This window comes from Haliotis cracherodii, unplaced genomic scaffold (genome assembly GCF_022045235.1).
Source record: "Haliotis cracherodii isolate W230 unplaced genomic scaffold, xgHalCrac1.p SCAF_13, whole genome shotgun sequence".
NCBI classification, from domain to species: Eukaryota; Metazoa; Mollusca; class Gastropoda; order Lepetellida; family Haliotidae; genus Haliotis; species Haliotis cracherodii.
Genome location: NW_027266268.1, coordinates 11996678 through 12009534, shown reverse-complemented (window position 1 = coordinate 12009534; position 12857 = coordinate 11996678). Strand labels below are relative to the sequence as shown.

Sequence of the window (12857 nt, the reverse complement as noted above, 5' to 3'; positions counted from 1 at the left end):
GTAACATTTGTCAGGTCCCTACCCGTGCTTGTGGGTTTCGCCAAATTGATAAACGTCTGAGCCCTGCATCACTTACGGTTTTCCGTTAAGGTGACATGTTGTGTTAATATAACTGGAATACTGTTAAAAGCGTCGTTAAACCCAAATCACTATATCTCACTTTTCGATACTCGTATGAATTGTTGAATATAAATAGAAACAAAATTGATGATTGGATTCAGATTTATTTCTGACTGTACAGGGCAATAGCAAGTCTACGCTTCTTCGGCTTCTCCTTCTTCCTCGTCAAACTCTCCCTCCTCCTCGGCTGTGGCGTCCTGGTACTGTTGGTACTCGGACACCAAATCGTTCATATTGGATTCGGCCTCAGTGAATTCCATCTCATCCATACCCTCGCCAGTGTACCAGTGAAGGAAAGCCTTGCGACGGAACATGGCTGTGAACTGCTCGGAGATACGTTTGAAGATCTCCTGAATAGCTGTGCTGTTACCAATGAAGGTGCCAGACATCTTGAGACCACGTGGTGGGATATCACAAACGGCTGTTTTAACGTTGTTGGGGATCCATTCGACAAAGTAGCTGCTGTTTTTATTTTGGACGTTGAGCATCTGTTCATCAACCTCCTTCATGGACATACGACCTCGGAACATGGCAGCAACGGTCAAATATCGTCCGTGACGGGGATCACAGGCAGACATCATGTTCTTGGCATCGAACATCTGCTGGGTGAGTTCGGGCACAGTCAGGGCACGGTACTGCTGGCTTCCTCTGGATGTGAGTGGAGCGAATCCGGGCATGAAGAAGTGGAGACGAGGGAAGGGTACCATGTTGACAGCCAATTTACGGAGATCAGCATTCAACTGTCCAGGGAATCGAAGACATGTTGTTACTCCGGACATGGTGGCGGACACTAGATGGTTGAGGTCACCATAGGTGGGTGTGGTCAGTTTCAATGTCCTGAAACAGATGTCGTAGAGGGCTTCGTTGTCAATACAGTAGGACTCGTCAGTGTTCTCAACCAGCTGATGTATAGACAATGTGGCGTTGTATGGCTCAACAACTGTGTCCGACACCTGAAAAACGAAAATGTCACATCATTCAGGTTGGTTAGTTATGGCATACAGGAGACTCGAAAAAGAATAAATTGACTTTGTTTATAGGTAAAAGTCTCAAACTGGTGTTTTAAAGCTACACCTAAAAATCATTTACATTTTGGAAAGACCCTTCATATGTGGTTTATCAACATACCTTTGGTGATGGCACAACGGAGAAGGTGTTCATTATCCTGTCGGGGTACTCCTCCCTGATCTTACTGATGAGGAGGGTGCCCATGCCAGATCCGGTGCCGCCGCCCAAGGAGTGGGTCAGCTGGAAGCCTTGCAGACAGTCACAGCTCTCCGCCTCCTTACGGACAACATCCAACACGGAGTCTACCAGCTCGGCGCCCTCTGTGTAGTGACCCTTGGCCCAGTTGTTGCCAGCACCACTCTGACCGAAGACAAAGTTGTCTGGACGAAAGATTTGACCGAAGGGACCGGATCGAACAGAATCCATGGTACCTGGCTCCAGATCCACGAGAACAGCACGGGGAACATACTTGCCTCCTGAAACATTTAGCACCTTGGTTTTAGTTGTTGTTACATATATGCATTATATGTACAGCCTGAACCGTATGCTTTCACTTTAGCTTACTTGTTGTGTAAATTGTCTAGAATAGCTTTAGGTTCGTCGCCTATTTGTATCGGAGTAGACTTAAAATGCATAACATTATTGAAAGGGATTGCCTCTTGGAGGAGTATTAGAGAGAAAAACGTCATTCTCAGAGTTTATTTCATTGAAATGTAAGTAATTAAGAAAATAACTTCAACTTCAACACTGAAGAGCGATGTGTAGTCATGGCGATACCCATATGCGAAAGGAATACTTTTAACAAAAACAAACCTGTAGCTTCATTGTAGTAGACGTTGATTCTCTCCAGTTGCAGGTCGGAGTCACCGTGGTAGGTACCGGTTGGGTCAATGCCGTGTTCATCAGAGATCACCTCCCAGAACTGGAGTCAAAGAACACAGTTTATATCATATACGTTTGAACTGTTTCTCCAAAAGAGAGCAAAAACGTTCTGTCTCGTTTTGTTGAAACTTAGACCTAGTCGTATATATATATTTGTGTGTGTGTGTGTGTGTGTGTGTGTGTCTGTGTGTCTGTGTGTGTGTCTGTGTGTGTGTGTGTCTGTGTGTGTGTGTGTTAAATGCAGTTTGTTTAGTTTTATTTTATGATCAAATTGCCAAGGCTTTCATGGACAGGATGTTGTTTTGTTTTTCACCATCATTATATAGTTGTTAAGGCAAGACGATGGCCGAGCATGTATTACGATTGTCAGCATTTCGTGTAGGTATTCTATTTATCTTGTTAATGAAATGACATGCATCAAATATATTTTTATATTCAATGCTTTTACGGAATATTAATTACCTTAGCACCGATCTGGTTGCCGCACTGGCCAGCTTGCATATGGACGATCTCACGCATATTGAATGTTGGAGGAAGGAAGGAGGCGGTAAATCCTTACTCCTGTTGAATACAAGCTGGGCACTTGAGTTGTAACTGACCATAACTGCACGGAGACTGTTTATATAACCCCGTCTTGTAATCTTGTTTCCGATTGGCTGGCCGTTGCCCTGCCTGTAACTACCAACGTAGTCAATTGTTATTGTCATTGGATAAGCCCCAGATAAGCAGCATTATATTCATTCAATTAAAGCTGTTTTAATATGTTACTGCAACGCTGATATCTCTCTCGATCTGTGTACAAATTTTTATATATTTTTTCCTGTTTTCCATATTTCCTACGATTATCATACACAGATGTTCAACAGGTTATGTATGCATGTCATAATCGACAGATTTACATTAAGAAGCATTTTGACACATTAGATTTTTTTACGAGTCAATTTATACATTTCATGTATGTAACAGGTTCTTTTCAAGCCTGTTCATGCATGTTACATGAGGTCAAAGGATACAGTATGAGTAGATGCCATTGTAATGTGTTCTTTCAGGTTCCAAAATGTTACCGATACGATTGTTTAATGCTTTCAAATTAAAATTAACGAATGTCATTTCCTTACTGTTTTGCACTCATGAAACCCCAAATGTAATCTTTCCATGCGTCACTCAACAAACACTTTGTTTAAATTGTTTAAGTGGCGGTTGCAGGATATGTTTACCTTTTCCCATTTCGTGGGCACCTGTTGTCATCACTATTTTGGCTTCTATGCACAATGGAATCGCTTTCGGCAGATGACTGAGACAGGTTATTCTCTGTCGTTGACGGTTTCCATTATTTTGAATGCCTGGTGTCATTGCTGGTGTTGCTGTGTTTCAAACATCAGCTTTGCTTGTGTGCTAGGTTTTGTTAAAATGTAGTGGATATTGCTGATTAGATAATATCTCATTGGTAATGAAAATGCTAGCTGTTGTTGGTGGAGTGAGTATGATTCTACGCCGCTGTTAGCAATATTCCAGTAATATCACGGCAGATTTGCCAGAAATGGGCTTCACACATTGTGCCAATATTGGGAATCGAACCCGGGCCTTCGGCGTGACGAGCAAACGCTTTAAGCAAAAGGCTACCCCACCTCCTACAGGACGTTGGATGTTAATTATGCATACTTCAGCACACTTACCTAATCCTTCATCGGTTATATCTCATTAGTTCGACGCCCATTAATTAGCCAGCCAATTCTCGGACAATGAGGTAGGGGATTAATGAAGACAATACCTACATCTGTAATGGAACAGTCCTAATTAGAGTGTTCCACACAGAGGTGTACTTTTTTTTATCTGCTTCCGATTTGTATATGCTTGGATTATCTTCTCACCACCAACACACAAGTATGGCAACATACACTCTATTAGGCCAGTCAGTCTGTGTGCCACTGCATTGTCTGGGCCAATTATTGCGTTGGTTACACAATGAATAATTAGCAAGAACTGTGACACAAGATCAAGCAACGATTAACTAATCTGTCAGTTGTTTGGATATCTTCTAACCAAGGATAATATTCCCAATTAATCATCATACTAATTATTAAGTACCCGGTCATCGGTATTATATGGGCCAATTGCGGTGTTGATCACACATTATGCAATCACCGTGATGCACGTCTTAAAGAGTCTCTGACCTCTGACAGTTCTCCGGAACGGGATGCTGACTTTTTCCGTGGATACCCAGATGTTATCCCAGATGGTATTTCGACTAGTTCGCGAACTATGCTGTGCTACTTTTAAGTGCATTTACCGCCTTTATTGACAGTAGGAGCTCGTATCAACGCATTGATCACCAAAAATGAAATACAGTTTGGTCTTGAAATTAATAAGGAAATAATGGCATCTGTCAGGTCGTACGGTAATGGTGACGAAGTTTTGAAGAGTCATTCGCTAGGAATTCTGTGATTTTCGTTTACAAAATTTTGACATGTAATACAAACTAATTATTTCCTCTGAACATTGCTTATCATGTCGTGTTGATATGTTGCAGTCATTGTGTAAAACCGGGTTCGATTCCCGACGTTGGGCACAATGTGTGAAGCCAATTTCTGGTATCCCCCGCCGTGGTGGTGCTGGAATATTGCTAAAAGCGGCGTAAACCATACTCACTCACTCATTGTGTATAACTTAAAAATCTGTCGATTACTTTTACTACGATAACGAATTTGAAACACTTTGATGTTTGATTTTATCATCCAGTGACTGAAAAATACAGGAAAAAAAGAACACGAAAGTCATTGTATATTTCTCTTTCGACTTATGATCCTAGCATAATTGGTCTCTTGAAATGATGTTTTAAGTCCCTTTTTAATAATTTTATGATTAATCATTCGTATGTTTAGACACTGTTAATTAAATGGACAGATGTTTCAGTCCATGTAAAATGTCTGAAGTATTTAGAGATTATTTGTTATATACACGCCTAGAAACGAAAAGGCGTGTAAAAACGATGACTAAGTGTTATACGTCTCGCATCGAAGAACCTCCCAACGATAACGTAATTCTTAAGGATCTGTAAAGAATTTGTTCAATGCCACGGCATATGAATGAAAAGAAAATAATAATATCGTAATTGTAACCGAAATAGGGTATATGTATAATGTTAAGCAGTTACCCTGTCGAAGGAAAGTATTCGTCAATATCCAATATCGTCAATAAAGGAGTAATATCCAATACATTTGCCGCTTTACAAATCAACTTGTTTGATGTCACGTGTCTTGGTAACAATGTAATATTTTAAAATCTTTGAAGCGTTTCGGGATATTATAACCAGTGTTTGTTTCTCAACTTATCACGTAGGTATATTTCAGGTGTTTCATATAGGTGTCAAATCCCATTGGTCAACTGAGACAGCACACGTGACAATTATTTTGATGATGTCCAAGGTTCTTTAAAAAAATAATTGAGTTAGATAACAATGATCAATAAGTCAACATATTATCGCCTGATCGTATGAACAAAGTATGTTGATTTTGAAAAAGGCACTAAACACGTGTGTGTATTCCGTATTCCTTAGTAAACCAATATATATTAAACAGTTACTTTTGATAAATCCACTGCGCATGATAACATTGATTAACGTATGGGGACTTCCCCCCCCCCCCCCCCCCCCCCAAAAAAAAAAAGGTTACCAGAATTTTCACTTCGTTAAGAAAGTGTAATCCCAAATATAACATTATGTTACAATCAACGTTTTAATGTTTAATCATTTGATCGATGTTTTGTTGTAACTTAACTTATCACTCCTCTCTTGCTGCGATGTCACCTGCATGTTGCATACCACGAAATGCATTTACCACATAAGACCTTGTTTATAAGCCAATCCTAGATTGAATAAGTACAACAGACACGGGAAATGCTAAATGGGAACCTTTGTCATTTCATCGGAGTGGTACTACCACTAATTACATGTATACCTGTAATAAATTAATTAACTGAGCATCACGTGAATGACGACGGTGGCGGTTTGTACCATGAAACATGGATGGCAACTAGGGAGTAGTAATTGTTGTATTTTGTGCAATTTAGTTGCCGGAAAAATAAGGGTCGTTGTTGTTTTGAGTATAAGATAAGAACCTTATTATTCTATGCGTTTATTGCCTTAAAGGTTATTCCAGTAGTCGACAACGGTAGCTCAGTTCTTGTTCTGCTCAGATGAGTAAGTCAGCAAATCGACTCAGGGCACATAATGAGCCCCAGCGGGCAGTGTTATACAGCCGGGTAAAAGCCAGAACCTTGTTCCCCTTAAACCAATAGAAGAAGAAGCTAACAGACCAGAAAAGTACCGACAAATAACTTTATCATGCTGTCTCGGAAAGTTATTCACCGTTGTGCTAAATAGCATATTGAATAAATATGTGTAAGAAAACAACATCCTTTCGGAGATACAGGCGGGTTTTAGAAAAGGTTACTTGTACTATACATATCGTTGTATTCAGCAGTCTTATGGACATTTAAATCAACAGAAAACAAACTGTATTGCATTGTGTGTTTATAGATTCCTGGGGGGCACGGGTAGGCCAGTCGTCTAAGGCGCCGCAATTCGCTGTGCGGAGTTGCGTCCCTTGTACACACCAGAAACCTATGATTGTGGTTTCTAATCCCGGCAGATTATGTCAGAAACCCCTTTCCAATGGAATAAACGGAGAGCTCTTTTAAGATACGATTCAACATGTACAATAATATTAAACCCTGTAGTAAACATAATGATGACATTTCAGGATATTTTCGCTGTGAAATGTAATCTATTAGAGCGATAATCTATTTCATTGTCAATCATATTCTGATGACGGAGCCATACAATCAGACAACCCTGAAGATTGTATCAGTGTCCTTCATGAATGTTGTGAACAATGGAAGCTGACCATTGACATTTCTAAAACTAAGCTAGTCATTTTGGGGTACGGTCCAACAACGAAAAGTAAACGTGTCTATATTTTCCATGATAAACAACTTGCTATTGTTGATGAGTGTGATTATTTTGGTATTAAATTCAGAAGAAACCGTAAATATACAAATGCTGTTGAGACACTTCGTGACCAAGCCCTGAAAGCCATGTTTATTTTGTTATCTAAGGCCAATAGTCGTCATTTACCCACAGATTAAATGTTTAATGTTGCAAGTATTCTGTGGCCTATTATGTTGTTGGATTTGACGTATGGAGTTAGTCAGACGTTGAACTGTTGGGAATATATTAACCGCTTTTGTTTTTGTTTACATTATTCTGAATCAATGTTAGAGTAGACCGACATAGGCTAAATAGTGAAACTGTTAAGCTGAAGTTCCTATTTGTGTATATAGGCAACCTACTGGTTTAAACTTGTCACAAATGCTAATAAGAGTAAATTGTAAGTTATTGTGCATAACATATCAGTAAATATGTAAATATATATCCATCCCAGTGGATTGCATACGTTCTTGATAAATGCAGCTTATCCTATATATGGTGTAACCTACATGTGACCGACACTGGTAATTTCTACAGTTTTTTAACGTATGTCTTATCAATTTGCTCAAAAATAGCAGCCAATCAGACAACTTCACGTGAAGGTCATCGCTATAACTGCAAAGTATCAACGTGTATCTGTGAGACTATTGGAAGGTGGAAGTCGTCCCTCTTGTACAGTCTTGTGGAGAGTTTCGTTGTCACTCTGAATCTGTACGGACGCTAAGAACAGATGAAGCAGTTTTGCTGGACTCTTCTTTTCCTAGACCACGTGAGTGAATCAGTGGAAGGGACTTGGCTATTTGGCCGTCATTGAACCATATTGGATAATCGATATACCCATTTTATAATAAAAGTATTACTTTGTGCAATCACTGGATATAAGAGCTTTGTATAGTCAACTTTGTCAACGACATCGCTGAAAGACGATTGCCTTCTGCATTCTATATAACGATGACGCGGCTCTTTTGCCATACATGCAGTTTATATCTAAAGCAGAATATTTTCTAATGTTGTTTATAATTGTAATGCCAATAGGATTAGAAATAACCATGTACGTAAAAAATGTATGTATATTACTTTACGCGTACGTGTGTATTGTTCAAATCATCTTGACGAATTTTATTATGACGTATGGTCGGAATGAAAGCACACTAAAAACGAAGTCATAGCTGAAGATTGTTGACGTCATTCAATTTTGACAATAGTGGTTTTCTAAAGCGGTGGTCGTGATTAGTGTCTAAAGGGGGATTTCAAAATAATGGGAAATAAAGAAATTATCATACTCACATGTGAGTCATACTGATTTTACGAAACTCGTGAATAAATTTATGCATCATGCTTTCGCTCGGGAAATACAAGCATGTTGACTCATATTTCCGAAAATCAGTATGACACACGCGCTGGTATAATAATCTCTATATATTAAAAAAAAACTCCTATTATGTTATTAACATAATTATATATAATTGTGAAAGATAAAACATTTTTGATCGGTTCAGATTTATTTCTGAGTGTACAGGGAAAAGGAAAATGTGTTTAAGCATCTTCGGCTTCTCCTTCTTCCTCGTCAAACTCTCCCTCCTCCTCGGCGGTGGCGTCCTGGTACTGCTGGTATTCAGACACCAAATCGTTCATGTTGGACTCCGCCTCAGTGAACTCCATCTCATCCATACCCTCGCCAGTGTACCAGTGAAGGAAAGCCTTGCGACGGAACATGGCTGTGAACTGCTCGGAGATACGTTTGAAGATCTCCTGGATGGCTGTGCTGTTACCAATGAAGGTAGACGACATCTTGAGACCACGTGGTGGGATGTCACAGACGGCGGTTTTAACGTTGTTGGGGATCCATTCGACAAAGTAGCTGCTGTTTTTGTTTTGGACGTTGAGCATCTGTTCATCAACCTCCTTCATGGACATGCGACCTCGGAACATGGTAGCCACTGTCAGGTAGCGGCCGTGACGGGGATCACAGGCAGCCATCATGTTCTTGGCATCGAACATCTGCTGGGTGAGTTCGGGCACAGTCAGGGCACGGTACTGCTGGCTTCCTCTGGATGTGAGTGGAGCGAATCCGGGCATGAAGAAGTGGAGACGAGGGAAGGGCACCATGTTGACAGCCAATTTACGGAGATCAGCGTTCAACTGTCCGGGGAATCGAAGACATGTTGTTACTCCGGACATGGTGGCGGACACCAGATGGTTGAGGTCACCGTAAGTGGGTGTGGTCAGCTTCAATGTCCTGAAGCAGATGTCGTAGAGGGCTTCGTTGTCAATGCAGTAGGACTCGTCAGTGTTCTCAACGAGCTGATGTACAGATAAGGTAGCGTTGTATGGCTCAACAACTGTGTCCGATACCTGGTCAGAAACGAAAACATCACATTATTAGATATATTGGACATGGTCTTTAGGAAACGTCATAACCTTGTCCAGTTGAAACTGAATTATCTCGATATATCTTTTAAAACAATTTTGGGATCTTTTCTTGACATTTATTAAATGGTAATGATGAGTTTGAGTTAGAAAAAGTCAGTTGTTAAAAATATAGACATCAAACTTGTTTATTCAAGTTCCATGTCATACCTTTGGTGATGGCACAACGGAGAAGGTGTTCATGATCCTGTCGGGGTACTCCTCCCTGATCTTGCTGATCAGGAGGGTGCCCATGCCAGACCCGGTGCCGCCGCCCAGGGAGTGGGTCAGCTGGAAGCCTTGCAGACAGTCACAGCTCTCCGCCTCCTTCCGGACAACATCCAACACGGAGTCTACCAGCTCGGCGCCCTCTGTGTAGTGACCCTTGGCCCAGTTGTTGCCCGCACCACTCTGACCGAAGACAAAGTTGTCTGGACGGAAGATTTGACCGAAGGGACCAGATCGGACAGAGTCCATGGTTCCGGGCTCCAGATCCACGAGAACAGCACGGGGGACATATTTGCCTCCTGGAAAAATATGAAAAGAGTTTACCATATGTTTCGATGTTCATTATTCCATTTTTTTATGAATAGTTACTTGCGATGTTTGAGATATACATGTAAATGACGTATTTCAAGTTATGACGACCACCTCCGTGGTCCAGTGGTAGATTGTCGGCCTGGATAGCAGAGCAGAAGGTCCGGGGTTGCGGCCGCGTCATAGCAAAAGACGTCACTAAATAAGTGCAATAATCATGGACGCGACGTTACACCCCATTTCTACTCACCTACAGTTATGGCATTCTTCTCATCAAATGTGAAATTAGTTTCAAATAGACATTCCGGTGTCATTTTCCTGAAAACAGTTGCCGAAATTGTTCATCTTTAGCCACCATAAAACATGGTTGTATACTTTCGTTTGCCCTGCAGTTTATTCAAAACATCATACACACCTGTAGCCTCGTTGTAGTAGACATTGATTCTCTCCAGTTGCAGGTCGGAGTCACCGTGGTAGGTGCCGGTGGGGTCAATGCCGTGCTCATCAGAGATCACCTCCCAGAACTGAAATTAATTACAAGCATTATTGTTTCTTCTAATTATTTCCCAAATGGATATGAATTAAATAAAAGATAAATATTATAGATAAATTATGAAACAAGTATCAGTGTGTGCCTTCAGCTGATTGATCGAGTTCAGTTGGATTCGAATTTAGGACATTATATATACAAGCACACGAAGAATGATAACCATTACAGTAAACTACGGTTATAACGAAAACGCTTATAACGAACTGACGGATATAACAAACTTACTTTTTTGGTCCCGACTATTTGCTGTAGGTATGCTGTATATATGATTATAACGAACTACGGTTATAACGTACTAAAATTAGTTGTCCCCATGAGTTCGTTATAACCGGGTTGGTGACGCCTTTGCATCCCAGAGATAAGAAGTAATTTAGTACACTGTCAAACAACTCCTTTACCATTACCGTCGGACAACAGGAAAATCGGTATTAAGTGTTCGCGGATTATATACGGATTTTTGCGTTTGACATATTGGGATATTTTGAAATAAACATTTGGGATACTTTTCAAAATATTATGTTGTTTATGTGTTGTTTGTTGATTACAGTTCCTTACATATTTCATCAAACCAAGAAATAGTTTTGATTTGTATGTTTCGGTTATTGAGTGCGTAAACTGAAAATTAACTTACCTTAGCACCGATCTGGTTGCCGCACTGGCCAGCTTGCATATGGACGATCTCACGCATGTTGAATGTTGGAGGAAGGAAGGGAAGCGTAAAGCGCTATTGCTGTTGAATCCAAGATTGATACTTGAGTTGTAATTGTCCACAACAAGGCAGAGGCTGTTTATATGTAATCCTCGTGTTGTGTTCTTGTTCCTGATTGGCTGACGGTTTCCCTGCATGTAACTACAAACAAAGTTAATCCCAATCATTAGTCGATAATCCTCTTATTAACCACAGAAGCCGTAAAGGATTATTTTCACGATGACTGTACTTGTACTATTATTATTTCTCAAGAAAGGAATATAATTATTTGCACCCAGGTTGGTTACCCCATATCGCACTCTGTCTCCACTTGCCCATCTATCCATATCACCACTATTGCCTCTATATCTGTTTATTAAGAACTTTGCGGATTTGCAAATATTATCTTGCAAAATCAAAACGCTACTAGGTTAATGACTTTTGAATATACATGTCTATCAATATACTTTTTAATAACATATAAATACAAGGTCAAAATTGTAAACTAACCAAGTCTCATAATACTAAATTGCCTAATTATCAAACATTAAAAAGTGATGGTAATGGGTTGTAGGTGCTGACATTAAAATTTGAAAGAGTTATGGATTGTAGGTGTGAACAATAACTCAGAAGGGTAATTGATTGCGGGTGTGAACAATAAACTCAGGAGGGTAATGGATTGTAGGTATGAACAATAAACTCAGAATGGTAATGGATTGCGGGTGTTACCAATAAACTCAGAATGGTAATGGATTGTAGGTGTGAACAATAAACTCAGAAGCGTAATGGATTGCGGGTGTTACCAATAAACTCAGAAGGGTAATGGATTGTAGGTGTGAACAATAAACTCAGAAGCGTAATGGATTGCGCGTGTTACCAATAAACTCAGAAGGGTAATGGATTGCTGGTGTGAACAATAAACTCAGAATGGTAATGGATTGCGGGTGTAACCAATAAACTCAGAAGGGTAATGGATTGCGGGTGTTACCAATAAACTCAGAAGGACAATGGATTGTAGGTGTTCACATTAAAAGTCTGAAGGATAATGGATTGTAGGTGTTAACATTAAAAGTCTGAAGGATAAAGGATTGTAGGTGTTAACATTAAAACGCAGAAGGGTAATGGATTGTGGGTGTTAACATTAAAACGCAGAAGGATAATGGATTGTAAGTGTTAACATTTAAACTTTAAAAATGTTTTCGTTTTCATTAAGGTGTGATAATATCTATTTTACCAAACCTCAACAAGTTCTATTGTAAAAAAATACAAATCGTATCCATTACAACATATACATATTTCTCAAATCTTGAAAGATAGAACAAGTTACCGTCACCTGATACCAGTCGTTAGAAAAACAAAGAGAAACTACATAATGTAATTTGCATAACCGCTCTCTCTGTTGCTGATGAATGTCCCTATTTATTTGGTTGTGAAGCCTTTTCACACGAAATAGTATAACAACATACTCAAACTTCACTTGGTCAAATGTAAACAACCTTAAAATGTCTTCTCAACTCGTCACGACTAAGAGAATATGAAACAAAGGTCAAAGTGTATGATAATAATATTAAATGAGAAAAAGGTAATAACTGTCACCTTGATTGACATATCTGATGATAGCATACATGTATACACATACATATACATAATATGTGTGTTTGTCTAATTATTGTTAG

General features: G+C 39.7%; 2 protein-coding genes across 2 annotated transcripts; both read right to left on the bottom strand.

Annotated features, from left to right (window-relative positions):
* Nucleotides 1-254: 254 nt before the first annotated feature.
* On the bottom strand, nucleotides 255-2529 carry LOC139458910 (tubulin beta chain-like). Its single transcript, XM_071240346.1, has 4 exons — nucleotides 2473-2529; nucleotides 1942-2050; nucleotides 1249-1604; nucleotides 255-1073 (listed from the first exon to the last, which is right to left on the bottom strand). The coding sequence occupies exons 1-4, from the start codon at nucleotides 2527-2529 to the stop codon at nucleotides 255-257; spliced, it is 1341 nt and encodes a 446-aa protein (XP_071096447.1).
* A 6004-nt stretch (nucleotides 2530-8533) lies between these two features.
* Nucleotides 8534-11181, bottom strand: LOC139458909 (tubulin beta chain-like). The gene is made up of 4 exons (XM_071240344.1): nucleotides 11125-11181; nucleotides 10359-10467; nucleotides 9578-9933; nucleotides 8534-9352 (listed from the first exon to the last, which is right to left on the bottom strand). Exons 1-4 carry the CDS (start codon nucleotides 11179-11181, stop codon nucleotides 8534-8536), a joined length of 1341 nt encoding a protein of 446 aa, XP_071096445.1.
* Nucleotides 11182-12857: the final 1676 nt, after the last annotated feature.

Coding starts and splice junctions, on each gene's coding strand:
- LOC139458910 (XM_071240346.1), bottom strand. CDS start 2,529: ATGCGTGAGATCGTCCATATGCAAGCTGGCCAGTGCGGCAACCAGATC. Junction 2,051..2,472: donor GCAACCAGATCGGTGCTAAG/GTAATTAATATT, acceptor CTTTGACTCCAG/TTCTGGGAGGTGATCTCTGA. Junction 1,074..1,248: donor CCGTTGTGCCATCACCAAAG/GTATGTTGATAA, acceptor TTCGTTTTTCAG/GTGTCGGACACAGTTGTTGA.
- LOC139458909 (XM_071240344.1), bottom strand. CDS start 11,181: ATGCGTGAGATCGTCCATATGCAAGCTGGCCAGTGCGGCAACCAGATC. Junction 9,934..10,358: donor CTACTACAACGAGGCTACAG/GTGTGTATGATG, acceptor ATATTTTTCCAG/GAGGCAAATATGTCCCCCGT. Junction 9,353..9,577: donor CCGTTGTGCCATCACCAAAG/GTATGACATGGA, acceptor GTTTCTGACCAG/GTATCGGACACAGTTGTTGA.